The sequence below is a fragment of the Chaetodon auriga genome, chromosome 3, assembly GCF_051107435.1.
Source record: "Chaetodon auriga isolate fChaAug3 chromosome 3, fChaAug3.hap1, whole genome shotgun sequence".
NCBI classification, from domain to species: Eukaryota; Metazoa; Chordata; class Actinopteri; order Chaetodontiformes; family Chaetodontidae; genus Chaetodon; species Chaetodon auriga.
The window spans coordinates 24056417-24070285 of record NC_135076.1 but is presented as its reverse complement, the minus strand read 5'-3'; the positions used below and the strand labels follow the sequence as shown (position 1 = coordinate 24070285).

Sequence of the window (13869 nt, the reverse complement as noted above, 5' to 3'; positions counted from 1 at the left end):
TCGTTTCTGATTTTAAACAGACAGCAGTAGTCTAACCACAGTGCTAAATCATTGCACAAGTCATAAAGTATGAAGTATAAGAACATTTTTTTTTTATTTTAAGTGGTCATTTAACAACCACCATTCATTCAAACTGTAAAGAAAACGTTGACCTTAAGGCTTCAGTGCAGCTGGTGTCTGAAGAAATTAAAAAAGAAATCAAAGTTAGATGAATATGATGAATTATTAATCTGTCCTACAAGATTATTGGAAAACTGACAAATGATGTTTAAACTTCAAACTTGTAATTCCAAAGTCTAACTCCAGTGTGTAATCACAAAAAAGGTACATGACTGGGCAGAGAAAAACAAACATTTTAACTGTAGTGTCTGAGTAGTTTTTGTTCCTCCAGCATTATAATGAATGTTGCTTAAGGGACATCATAGCAACTGACCAAAAAGCAACAAAATCTTTTTTATTTTCATTATATTCTCATTAATTAATAAATGTATATTAATTTTCATTTGAGGTTATTGTCTTTCTTGATGTGTCCTAAAAAGAATAAACTTCCCAGCATGTGCCAGCAGAACAGACACAAAGACAGACTTAAACAGACTCAAAGTACTTTTTAGATCTGAGAGTGTATTTATCACAATTATGATACCAACCCACACATCCATAAAGATACAATGTCAACACACGTATACATTGATAGCTGTCACCATCGGCCACATTAAATATACATTTTATAGAAACAAAGAAAATACATCCTTTTTTAAATACACATAAAAATGATGGAGAGGATACATTAATGGTGAATACAAAGGTATCGTGTTAAGTGCATCATTGATAGACTGTTTTACATTCACTCTTTAAAAACAGCATTTAAAAATAGCAGATAGTTACGGTATAGTAATGAAAACGTAATGCACCTCAGTTTCCAACTATGGCCTCCTGCTCAGCGTTTCAAGTATCCCTTCAATCTAAAACGGAGGTCTTGCATATTCAGTCTCTAAATATGATTTCAACACATGGTTGATTTCAAAGTCTTTCATAAACTGTCGTCAATCCTTTTGTTAAACAGTGCGTGTCTGTGATTGATGACAACATGTTTTGCCAAAAGTTGCGTAGAAGTAAACTCTTTAAATGTAGTCACCTATTGGCCACCAGGTGTCACAGTCTCAAACTTTATTTGTTATTAGTTAGGGGACATTTCACGCAGCAGAGTGAGAGAACAGAGAGCGTGGGAAATCACAGTTGGCACCTGGGAAGTCTCTGAGTGGTGGGTGAAGCTGGGTGAAGTGTCCTATACAAACTATCACTTCTGCATTAAAAACACGAGTCTCCCTCTCTCCTCTCTGTCTCCATCTCCCACCGCCCTACTGCAGTAAAACCGGGTCTCCTCCTCACACTGAGCACGGTAGTCTGAGATAAACACACATGCATGTTTTTGCCAAAGTCAGTATCCAGTTGATGCATGTTAGAAATCCCATTTTTGAGACAAAAGAGATAAAAAGTAGTTTTATGAACCTGTATATTGCACCTAGATTTGCATCACCTACCAGTCTGAAGGCCTGGGTGTAGAGATACAGATGGTTTTGGTATGGATTAAACAAGCAACATATAATGTGTTAATTAGTTAGCTTTAGTTGGTTTTGTTGCCTTTGTATAGAGCCAGGCTAGCTGTTCGCCCCTGTTTCCAGTCTTTTTGTTAAACTAAGCTAATCAGCTGCGGGCTCCTGCTACATATTGCTCATATAGACATGACAGTGGTATGAATCCTCTCATCTGATTCTCTGAAAATCGTTGTATAAGTGCATTTCACAAAATGTGAAACTATTTCTTTGACATAAACTTAAATATATAAAAGCAGACCCATGTTAAGAACTGAAACCCATTTGACAAACAATTCCTCAAGAAAGAAAGTTACCATAGACCTAAATAAATTAGATTATTTTGTAAGAAAACCTCGTTCCTGACAGAATACTACCTATCTCTCTTGTCCCTGGTATAAGTCCCATCCACCCCCAGGAGTTCTGGTTTACACACTTCAGTTATTATTAATTACCTTGAACTTATTTTCCTTATGAGAATGTTTATAATGTTTTTTCCTGGCCCAAGTTTATGACTGTGTGCATCGTGTAAAACGGTGATTTTAGTGCTTGAATGTTTTTCCTGTATCAGTAAGACTCAATTTTGGATTTTCTACTTGCTGTATGGTCATGTGCAGTTTGATCTGACCTTTGAAACTGACACACCTGTCAGAAGAGTGGAAACTACTTTCACAATTTTATAATCCCATATTATTACACACACTGCATTTGTACGTCGCATCAAAAGGGAGGCTAAATTACAGCACATGACTTCTCAGACCTGTTTGCTTTTGGCGACATCTTAGATGTTGCATCATAATGCAACATATGGGATTTTGGACCCAGATTTAACCATGTTATTGTGGTAAACCATTGAATCAGGGATCCTTGAGGAAAACCTTGCACCTGTCCAGGATCTGAGTCGCACCCTGCAGCAGTGGAGCAAACTCATTTTTAGACAGAAGCACAGCCGTTATCACAGTTCCCCCAAATACGATCAGCCAGCCTGAATAGAGCCTCCTCTCTGGTTCTGGTACCACTCTGGTTCTGAAAGGCTGAGCCACCCGCTCCCACTGAGTGAGGATAGCCTGACGAGCTCCGGCCCACTTTCTAGGCCCAGTGAGACGATACTGAAATGGAGTGCAGGGACCAAAGAAGACCTTCGCCCAGAGCACAGGATCAGTCAGCAGTAGTCTCAGGAGGCTTGGTCGAACCCCTACCTGTGAGAGGAATCCTATCATGATGTGTGTGTTTTATACATACTCTTCAAATATAATAATAAGTCAAACTCACCTCCCCAGCCATGAAATCCAGGTATGGGATGTAATTTATTTGGAGAGCAGCCTCTTGCCGGTTTGGATAGCTGAGAAAACAAGACATATTTGAACCAGTATTCTGCTTTCTACATGAACAACAGGAATGATCTGCTTGTCCATGGAAAGTTAATGAGTGTGAAGATAGTATCTACCTTTTCATGTTTCCCTTTGTGTCAGACTCAATGACCTCCAGCATTTTCTCCTTACATGGAAGACAGCTCAGACCTTGAGGATAAAAACACACTGACTAACATATCTGGCTGCTTAATCCTGAGTATGTCTGTGTGTGAACATGTAAGCATCACGATTGCTTACCAGCAAAAACCTTAACAGCCCACCGTGCCTGCATTTCCACAACTGGCATGATTGGTCCTTTTGCCTGGAAAAGACCCATGACGGCCAGTGTGGGTTGTAACAGAGAAGGAGGAAACAGTCTCCTGAAATTTGAAAAAACCGTTAGGTGATCCTTTAAAAGTAGATTTTATTATATAACGCATGATATTCACAATTAGATACAGGCAGACATGACTCAAAACAGGCAACACATATACAGCCAGTAGCCTGTTAGCTTAGTTTAGCATAAAGAATGTAACAACAGCTAACCTGGCTCTGTCTGGAGTTGGAGAAAAATCCACCCAGCAGCACCTTTAAAGCTTACTAATTAACATGATCTATCTTATTTGTTTATGTGTAAAACCAAGTTGTGGTTTCACGGGGGTCATGTGCTCGACGATTTCCTGACTGGGCCCAGTGACTTCCTGAAGTGTCCGTTGGTTGTCTGCCAACCTCACCGTGAAAACAAGATTTCAAGCAGTGACTTCTCCGGGCCAAGAAATACTCCGGCCTCTAGCTACACATTTACCATACTGTGCTATATGCAGTTTACAACCTCAATAAACCGGAATTGCTCATTGTGTAATGTGGAGTTTCAATCTGCGTAATACAAGTTAGCAGTTCTAGTTATACAAAACTTTATTAAGGTGTTATCGGACTGAAACGGCTGAGCACTTGTGAAAGTGGCAAGTCAGTAACTAAAATGCTTGAATCTCGCCAGTGAAAGTCTCAAATGCTCTTATTTTTGTACCACATATCTAAATGAGAAAACTCTAACCACCACATACTGTACTTACTTGTACAATGTCAGCTCTCCGTGAGGCTCCTCAGAGAGAGCTGGAGGCAGAAATGAGAAGTTTCTATTGTAACCTGTACAGAAGACCACAGCGTCAATGTTCTCCTCCACAGTGCCATCTTCAAATACAACTCCAGAGCCCTCGAAGCCTTTCAGATTGGGTTTCATTATTAGCGCTCCCTGAAGTATTTGACGAGGAAGGTCATCATTGAGCAAAGGCTTCCTGTCCAGAAGTCTGGGAAAGAGAGGAAATGAACAACCAAACCTATCTTAATAATGTGTGATTATTGTTGTTGAATGTACCTTCCTAAACATGCTATGGTTTCTTGATAATTCATAGAAAATAAGACAGTGGGAATAATAATTATACAGGTCTTAAATGAGCAAAAGCTGTTGAATTTGATAATTGTATTTACTACGTGTATATTGTAGCTGGACACTCAAGCTGGGTTGTGGTTTAACTTGCAGTGATTTCATTTTAGCAAAAACAAAGCAGCATATGTTCGCTCACTGGTTGTCACAAGCTGCAGGTGATAACCACTAAGAAGGAATCATTCTTCCTCACTAGCTCTGCTTCAAAACTTGCTAGACTTGCTCAAAAGTACCACCTGGTGGTGGAAGCTGTGCAGCACATTTACAACCATCAAAACCGCATGAAGTACTAAATTATGAACATTGCAGCCTAAATGTCATTATTTACTGCATAATGTTGTCTGTGCACTGCATAAACTACAACCAAGAGTATCTTACATGGCAGGAGTATCTGAAAAACTCACAAGGATTTTCAACAAAGAAGAAGCCTTTTGGATAAGAGGCTAAACGTCTTCTAGAACCACAAACAAGTCCAGAAGAACCATTGACCTGGATGAATAAGAATCTTCACAGACATATACATGCTAAACATTCAGCATGTTAGCATTCTCACTGTGAGCATGTTAGCATGCTGACATTACCATTTAGCTCAAAGCAGCACTTTTTCACAGAGCTGTTATCATGACTGTAGACTCTGCTCAGCTGTAACCCACGTGTCTTTTGGCAGAGAAGCACTGGACAAACCCATGCAGAAAACACAATGTACTGTAAACACTGAAGACAGTGACGCTCGGACAAGAGCATATGTCACCCAGGTCATATTGAGTCACCTGTGTTTGGGCTGCAGGCCATATAATCTGTGGTCATATCTTTGGTTCAGCGTTCTCTCTACTGCCCAGTTGACCAGCGTGCTGGGTAGAAGCAGTGTGAGGACGTCGTTGAACCTGGTGATAGCTGTCATGTCCACAGGAAGACCATTGGTGGACATCCTGCTGATCACCCAGGCTCCCTGGCGTGTGCTGAGAAATGTCTGTCAGAGAGAGTACAAGCAGTAGCAGTAAAATAAGAAGCTCACAACTTTTTTAAAGCACATTAAATGTCGAATATGTTAACAAATAACAAACTGATGCATGCATGAATTAATTGGTTTCTCTTAGGTCCTGTGATTTTTTCCATTCTTCTGTCTTACCTTCTCTGCAGATCTACTGATCTCTACTGCAATATCTCCACCAGAATTGCCAATGCCAACTACCACCACCCTCTTTCCTCTGTAGGCGTCTGCATCTTTATATTCCCAGCTGTGAGAGAGCTTGCCAGAAAATGTCTCATGTCCTGCACAGAAACAGATGACACCACAGGTCAAAGGAAAATAAGAGTTTCTCTCAAGAATGTACAGACGTAAAGCAAATCAACCCACTTGACTTCATTAATTAATGTCTGAAAAATATGTGTAATTGTTCCCAGACCTGGGAAGTCTGACAGGGGTAAGGCCAGACGGGTGTAGTGGCCTGAACACACTAGAACTGCATCAAAGATGTGTCTCTCTTCTTCTCCATCCCTGTTAGTGGTCACTACGTCCCACTGACCGGACAGAGAGAAATCTGGCCTTTGCGTGACACTCCTTACTGTGGTCTGAAGCATGTCCACATTCACACAAACACACACACATTCATAAATTATGTTAGCATGTTGTGGAAACTTATGAAAAAACAGTGATGCTCCTGTCATGATGAAACTGGAATAACCTGGAAATTGATGTATCGGAGCAGGTCAAAGTGCTTAGCGTAGAGCCTGAAGTATTGCAGCAGCTGGGAGTTGTGCATATAGTTTGGATAGTCAGCGGGCATGGGAAAATCACTGAAACACATCATCTCTTTGGACGTGTTGACCACCAAGGAGCGATAGATGCTGGATCGCTCTGGCTCAGGTGACTCCTGTGGATGAAAAGGAAAACAGGAAACAGGGCTGGTACATCATTGTTCATTCATCATAGCTTATTGTAGTTGAGGAGGAAGTCACTTTGGCCATGCAGCATCAAAAGACAAATCCTGAACTAGGAACAACATTAGTATGTGGATACTCTTTCAACCAGTGGCCCTACTCACCTTGAATTTCCACAGACCGCCAATATCATCTCCGCTTTCAAAGCAGACAGGCTCCAGGCCCTCCTCAACACAGATCTTGATACATGCCAGACCAGAACTGCCTGCTCCAACCACTGCCACACGTCGAACCATTGCTGAGCACTCTGGTAGGGAGGAACACGAAGAATCAGAAATGTGTCATGTCTGAAAACAAGGCTGAGTGTCTGCATACCTGCTGGTGACTCTGTGAGGTTGTACTTAGCTGACAGCAGTCGTTGAGCTAAATGCTAGCAGTGACAGTCACAATGCTAACATGGTAATGTTTAGCAGGTAATGGTCACCATATTACCTTAGCCTGTTTGCATGCTAATGTTTGCTAATTAGCATGAAACACGAAGTGCACACGATTATGGTGCATCACATAACCGCATCACTAAATTAATTAGAATTGGTTCTCCAGAGACCTTGAATATCTTTAGATATCTACAGCAATCCATCCATTAGTTGTCCAGATAGTTCACTCATGACCAAATACGTCAACCTTATGGTGGTGCTATAGCTACTAGGATAATGATCTGTGAACCATGAATGCTGTGTAAAATTCTGAGCCACTCCATCCAGTTTATGTCAAGGTATTTTCCTGCATACTGTATTGCCTCTAATAGTGACTGGGGCCTTTGTTTTCCTAAGGTAACGGGGCTTTATTGACGCACACTTGTATTAGAGGCAGGCCTTTATTTCTATTTATCTCTGTTTGATCTGAAGCATAATTGGTCATGTTTTGGTGAGCCTCATTCTGATCAGCTCCCTTTTACCCTATGAAATTTATTGCATTACGCTGTAATTGCAAACTCAACACTTCAAGACAAGAAGTGTCAGAGAATCTCCAAAGTCATTAGCATACCCACTATGGACCTCAAAGGTACAATGAGAAAAGTCTTTGTTTTCAATGACACTGCTAGCTGTTACTGTAAGTGAACTACAGTTTTGGCCTTTTCCTGACAGCAGCATTATTTCCATTTTCAAAAAGCAAATTTGTTATATATTCTTAAAATTACAATGTCTGAAGTTATAAGCTCTGTAAATGTTACCACAATAGTCTAAACACTACTAATTTATGACAGTCCCTCCAGCAGTGCCTCCATACTTTATGACTTGGCACTTTAAAGGCCTGTCAAACAAAGCTCTAATTGTAAAATGAATACAAAAGTAGAATTTCTCTTTATTATCTACCCCGTTTCATGCAGCACAACTTGTTGGTAGGAACATTTTATGTATATTCAGACCAACACTACAGCATACTGCAGCATTTAAGTGTTAGACTACTTTAATAGACTAGATGGACAAATTCAATGAATGGAGTGAACACAGTGTCCCTTCACTTCTACACTCTAGCACAGAGACAAGTTTTAAGCATTCATAACTTAGAACAGGTAACATAAGAATATTTCTAAAAGTTAATCAGCTTGCAGAATGTGTATCCCGGGGGGACAATCAGCAGACCACCACCATCACAAAAATAGGTCTCTTTGTTGTTCTTATTGCTGAGGTCTGAAAGACTGCTCTCACCTTCTCCAGTAAGCTGATTGCAAATCCTCTGCAGCTGCGATCAGATGTTAAACAGCCTCTAAGCTCACATGAACTGAGCTTTTGCTTATCACCTTGGCAGTTAAACATTAGGGGAGGGACTTTGAACCAGTTTGAACTTGTTTCCAGAGAAAGTTAGCCAGGGAGGCTGGCATTGGCTGTCATTGTCTGCGGCTGTCAATTAAAACATCATATTGTCAAATCTCCTCATAGCAGAGCAACACACCTTAACTGTTAGCCTTTCATCTCGCTGCTGTCTTTTTAAACACAAATCTATTTCTCTGCCTTAGTTCAGTCATGCTACTGCTGTGTGCACCGCTCCACCTCTACATGACTGCCTGCACCAGTCACTTCTACTCTGTGCATTATAATGGAGCTGCAACAGGACAAGAGAAAGCAGTGAGAAAGTGAGAATTGGGATTAAAACAAAATACTATACAGCATGTTCTGGTTCCGAGGAGGAAACATTGCACTGATAATTTAAGGTTTTCTATATCAGGTCATTATAGTCAATCACATACGTAGTAATCACTATACATACATACTATGTATGCATTGAGTGTGTCTGATAAGGGCCAACATTAAAAGACAGATAAAAAGTAATGTAAGCGGATAAGAAACGGTAAGGACCTAATTGATAATTAAACCTGGGGTCTTACAGAGAGCCACCCATCCTCAGCATACAGCTCACAATGATGAGTATTATCATCATAGCCAGTAGAAAATCTTAGTGCAAACAGCATAAATAGCATCCATGGGCTTCATAGATCCAGCTGAAGTGTGCATGTATGCATGTGCCTGTGACCTGCAGGTTTTATCTGCATTAAAACCTAATTTATGATTAGTGTTAAAGTGACTTAACAGCAGAGTGGTAATGATCACAGTACAATATCAAGCACTGAAGAGAACAGACCCCAGGATTGAGCCTTGTGGAACTTTTACAACTTGCACAAATTCAGATCTAACACTTTGTTACATCTGCCTCTATCTGATCTGCAGTAACCTCCTGTGTCTCTCTGAGCCTCTCTCTCTCTCTCTCTCTCTCTGTGTGTGTGTGTGTGTGTCTGTTGTGTGATTGCCTTAGTGGATACAGCTGTGGCAGAGCCCTGACCTGAGCCTCTTCAGCTGCATCCTATCCTGTAATCACGACTGTTTCCAGCCTTCCCACTTTGTATTTGCTTTTTGCCTCTTCACCATGACTAATCCTGTTTCTGCTCTCTAACCCAGTCCTGTCTGCTCTGCTCCAGCCCCTTTGTCTCATTACTTAAGCAGTCTTTCAGACCTTAGGGCCAACCAGTTAAAACTAAAAAAAAATAAATAAATAAAAAATATGCAGCAAGCTTTAAAAAGTGAGGAGCAAGTTTATCCTCACCAACCAAATTCTTTCAATCTGTAGTGCATTAGCACCATGAGAAAACAGCAACAGCATGCATCTACTCCCCTAACACTAGTCTGACTTTGCTACTTTGTGGAGATTACTTCATTGCTAACAACACTGCTAGCTAACGTGACAGCTCAGCCCAGAAGGACGCCATTAAAATGATTAAGTTATGAAACACCAGCTGAGTGCAATCTAATTTCTTTATATTCGAGAGAGGGCAGACGCCTCTGCAGCTAATATCTCCTGCACTCGGCAACTCACATCAAAACTAGATGGATAAAAAGCACTATGGTGAGTTTGTCTCTTTAAAGGTCCTACTCATTCTTCACAGGTGTTTTCAGCCAGTAGTAATGTGCTAACACATAGAACAAAGGGGCAATTGCCCAAACATATGCAACAAAATGAACTGCAGAGTGGGGGGCTGTCAATCACACTGTACATGCCCACATGGCACTGAGAAGATGTAATTAGTCAAATAAGTTATAATGCCAATGTGGATGGGCCATCTGTGTGCAGGCCTTTTAACTCAGGTTTCACATAATTATGTGCAGGTACAATATTTTACAAGACTTCATCTTGATTAATTCCTATTCCTTATTTCATGTATGGTCACTTGTAAGCCTTCTATTCTATTAGACACAAGATGACATTCAGACGTCTAATATATCGGTTTATTCACACAGAAAAAGGACTTCACATTCATGGTGACTTAAAGTTAAATATGATGTAAATACAAGTTTAATTGTGCTTGAGTCCACTCAATATCAGATATGTTTCTTCTAAAACATATTTTGTAGAAACTCTTGCATAAGAACATTTTAGTTTAAGCAGTAGATACAGTAACACCTCTGACTTTAATCAACACAACCCAAACAGGAGTATACTGAAACAGATTTGTCAAGGCATCTAGTAACAACAGATATGGCAGTTTTTCTTTTTCACGCAATTTAATTGATGAAGCCTGTTTAAATTATTTGTGGATGGAGCTTGGACAGGAGGGTGGGGATGGTGGTTGGGTTGCGCAAATGGATGTAATAAACGGAAGCTGCTCCAGCTGTGGCGATCAGGCTCAGCTTGATCAGGCGGCCAGCGATGGAGGTCTCTTGTTCCTTCACCTGGAGGAGACAGCAGGGAAAAGGTTATGTTTAATCATGTTTTATGATATATGTTTAATACATTCATTCTTCACCTTGAAGCACACATTTAGCATTTCATGCAAGGCTTACATAATGTAGCACACTGTTCATTTCAGACCTGTCTGGTTTTCAGGGGCTGATACATGCGGTCAAACTGGGTGAAGATTGCTTTGCGGGCTCCCTCCCATTTCCCTGGTCCCGCCAACCGGTACTGGTAAGCTGTGACTGGCCCCCACAGAAGCCTCTTAAACAGTGGGTAGTCTGTGAAGAAGAGCCATAGGAGACTTGGCCGTGCCCCAATCTCTCCTGCTAAGTCATCCATGTAGTTAACAAAGCCCACTTGCAGGGGGGTCAACTTTGACACGATGAAGCTGTGGAAAAGATAAAGCAGCAATGAATGTAGGAATCCCTCAAAAGAGTGCTTAAACAGGCTGGTGGACATAGTGAAGCATTTAGCAGCTTGACTAAATCACAGCTGACGGCTCCAAATGAAAGCTAACGTTGCTTTGTGTCTTTGTGTTGGAATATTGGTAGCTTTACCTTTTCTCTATGTCCCTGGTGTCCTTCTCAACAGCCTTTATCATGGCCTGGTTTGAAGGCAATTTTTTGTGTCCTGAAGAGCAAAAGACAGAAGAAAGACACAGGTAAATACAGTGATGTGATTGTAAAGTATCAGGACTCATGGGGGGTGGACATGCAGCCTCACCTTTGAAGACACGTGTGACCCAGCGGGCCTGCATCTCACCCTGGGGCATGATGGCTCCAAAGGCGTGGATGAAACCCACGATGGCCAGCGTGGGATGCTCCAGGTTGGGAGGAAAAACATGCTTGTAGAGACCCACACGGTACCCAGTCTTGTACATAGTATTGTTCGGCAAGTACGGAAAATCATAGTTGTAACCTGTGGCGAACACAATCGTATCCACCTGTAACCGGGAAAGGACAAATCAGAGCTTAATTTGTGCCAGAAAGAAAGAAATATTCTTGAGGGTATCCTTGGAAAGTCCTCTAACCTTCTCCAACATGCTGCCATCATCAAACACCACGGTGGAGCCACGGATCTCCTTCACATTTGGTTTGACAATGACCGACCCAGACAGAATCTTTAAAGGCAGATCATCGTTGATCACTGGGATCTGACTGAGGAATCTGATGAGGCAGCAGAAGGTACAGATGATGATGGTAATTATAGCAATTCTTCACTTCAGCAACAATATGAGGAGGTCTGACTTTATGCAGAGACATATTCTCTGTGGTCCTAGCAGCATCTACCTGTGCGCCGGTTTGAGGGCATACATGGAGTGGTCATACATGCCATTGAGTTTCTTCTCAGTAAGCCAGTTGAGGAAGTTGATTGGTAACAGCTGGAGCAAGATGGAGACAAAGCGCGTGTTGTACTTCATGTCCACTGGAAGGCCGTTGTCAGAAACCTGACGGATGACCCAGGCACCACGGCGAGTGCTCAGATACACCTGCAGAACGAGAGCAAGGCTCAACACGCACGAATTATCTTGCATGTATGCCTTATGTCAAAGGAAGGCAATCAGATGAGAGTTCCCAACCTGCTCAGCCACTCTGCTGCTCTCCACAGCAATGTCACCTCCTGAGTTACCGATGCCTATAACCACTACCCTCTTCCCATGCATGTCTTCGGGCCCCTTGTAGTCCCAGCTGTGGAAGTATTTCCCTTCAAATGTCTCAATTCCTGTAACACAGCAGAATGAGGTCTTCATAGTATGCCATGTTACTCCTGTGCCTTGTTCAGTGTGGAGTGTTGTTCAATGCAGAATGTAAGCCTTTGCAAGATGCATGTAAAGGTGTCTTTACCTGGGAAGTCTTTGAGCGGCAGGTTGGGGTAGGTGTAGTGACCAGAGCAGCAGATTACTGCATCAAAGACATGCTTCTCCTCCCGTCCCTCTCTATTCTCAGTAACCACTTCCCATTTACCAGTGCGTGCGTAGTCTGGCCTCTGTCTGACACTCTTCACTAAGGTCTGAAATATATAAAAAATACAGTAAATCAGTTTGTAGATATAGTTTTAAACTTCAGCGATACATTGAATGAACTACGTACTCCTTTCTGCTCATGTGGATTTTGGTACCTGGAAGCGAATGTGTTGCAGCAGTTTGAAGTGTTCTGCATACATCTTGAAGTATTTCAGGATTTTAGAGTGATGCATGTAGTTGGGAAAATCGGCGGGGATGGGGAAGTCGCTGTAACACATCATCTCCTTGGAGACGTTGATGGTGAGTGAACGGTAGATACTGGCCCTGTTGGGCTCTGACACCTCCTGCAAAGAAGACGTTTCAAATAGCAGAAAAGAAAACGGTGGTTTAAAATTGGTAGCAACTTAATCATTCTCATCCAATTTCACTTGAATAGCTTGTGGAACAAATGCAAAATGGTCGCCATCGTTGTTTCTGGAGTCGTGACTTGCCTTGAACTTCCACAGTCCGCCCATGTCATCGCTGCTTTCAAAACAGGTCGGCACCATGCCCTCATCCAGACAAGCCTTTACGCTGGCCAGACCACAGGGGCCTGACCCTATCACTGCTACTCTTTGTACCATGATGGAGCTGCATGAGCAAAAGGGAAAAAAAATAAATAAATTTTGTAACTCATCGCTGCCATCAGATTTAAATATAGAATTCCAAATGTGTAACTTTCAGTCCGAGCCACCGGGCAGCCAGACTTGGTTGTAGATACATGAAAACGTTTCACCTGTCACGGGGCTTCTTCAGTTTTAACTGACAGTTGAGAACCAGTATTATGATCAATCTTCAACTGACTAATTTTGCAGTGTCTCCCAAAACCATAATGCACACCATGACACCACATGAGAGTACATTACAAATGTATGAGCTGCGCAAACAAAGTCACCAAGCTTTGCAACTCGACTTCAGCGTGGTATTTTCAGGGTGTACTAACATTAGTATTATCAAATGGATTTCAAGCTAGCCATCTAAACTGTTATACTGACTAATTTGGGAGGTAGCAACTATGGCAAACCATGACTTACGGTGCACAGTTCACGTTTTCATCAACATGATTCCACTGTCATTGGCAGAGGTTGGAACACGTGCACCTGGACATGAAAGCTGGCTGTGGACTCTTTAAGGAATGCTTAAATGTAATGTGAAAACTAAATGTTTCTAGGATAGCTGGGAATCATCCATGATCATCCATATGATCGGATGAACAGATCTGACTTTCTGTAACCATCCTAGAAAAGATACTTGTCATATTACTTAATAGGACTGTGTGGAAAAAGAGCATTGGGGAAAACAGGTACTCTGAATTTCTGCTCTTGTGTCTTGTAAAATATATCAAACCTACATTAACTTCTCAGCTGA

The 13869-nt window shown here is 41.6% G+C and overlaps 2 protein-coding genes across 2 annotated transcripts; both read right to left on the bottom strand.

Moving 5' to 3' along the window:
• Nucleotides 1-756: 756 nt before the first annotated feature.
• On the bottom strand, nt 757-8021 carry LOC143318079 (flavin-containing monooxygenase 5-like). Its single transcript, XM_076726037.1, has 11 exons — nt 7982-8021; nt 6434-6576; nt 6074-6262; nt 5795-5960; nt 5518-5660; nt 5159-5358; nt 4018-4251; nt 3203-3324; nt 3040-3112; nt 2865-2934; nt 757-2791 (listed from the first exon to the last, which is right to left on the bottom strand). The coding sequence occupies exons 2-11, from the start codon at nt 6563-6565 to the stop codon at nt 2450-2452; spliced, it is 1671 nt and encodes a 556-aa protein (XP_076582152.1). The 5' UTR covers nt 6566-6576; nt 7982-8021; the 3' UTR covers nt 757-2449.
• A 2271-nt stretch (nt 8022-10292) lies between these two features.
• On the bottom strand, nt 10293-13085 carry LOC143318238 (flavin-containing monooxygenase 5-like). The gene is made up of 10 exons (XM_076726340.1): nt 12954-13085; nt 12618-12806; nt 12344-12509; nt 12079-12221; nt 11789-11988; nt 11530-11665; nt 11223-11442; nt 11057-11129; nt 10635-10887; nt 10293-10495 (listed from the first exon to the last, which is right to left on the bottom strand). Exons 1-10 carry the CDS (start codon nt 13083-13085, stop codon nt 10346-10348), a joined length of 1662 nt encoding a protein of 553 aa, XP_076582455.1. The 3' UTR covers nt 10293-10345.
• Nucleotides 13086-13869: the final 784 nt, after the last annotated feature.

Bases quoted from the DNA above. Each gene is read 5' to 3' on its own strand.
- LOC143318079 (XM_076726037.1), bottom strand. From the start codon at position 6,565: ATGGTTCGACGTGTGGCAGTGGTTGGAGCAGGCAGTTCTGGTCTGGCA. The intron at 5,961-6,073 runs GTTATTCCAGTT...GACATGCTTCAG, and splicing joins TCCGATACATCAATTTCCAG to ACCACAGTAAGGAGTGTCAC. The intron at 2,935-3,039 runs GTAGATACTATC...TTGTTTTCTCAG, and splicing joins ACAAAGGGAAACATGAAAAG to CTATCCAAACCGGCAAGAGG.
- LOC143318238 (XM_076726340.1), bottom strand. From the start codon at position 13,085: ATGGTACAAAGAGTAGCAGTGATAGGGTCAGGCCCCTGTGGTCTGGCC. The intron at 11,989-12,078 runs GTTGGGAACTCT...CTCGTTCTGCAG, and splicing joins GCAGCAGAGTGGCTGAGCAG to GTGTATCTGAGCACTCGCCG. The intron at 10,496-10,634 runs GTCTGAAATGAA...TGTCTCCTCCAG, and splicing joins AGCCCCTGAAAACCAGACAG to GTGAAGGAACAAGAGACCTC.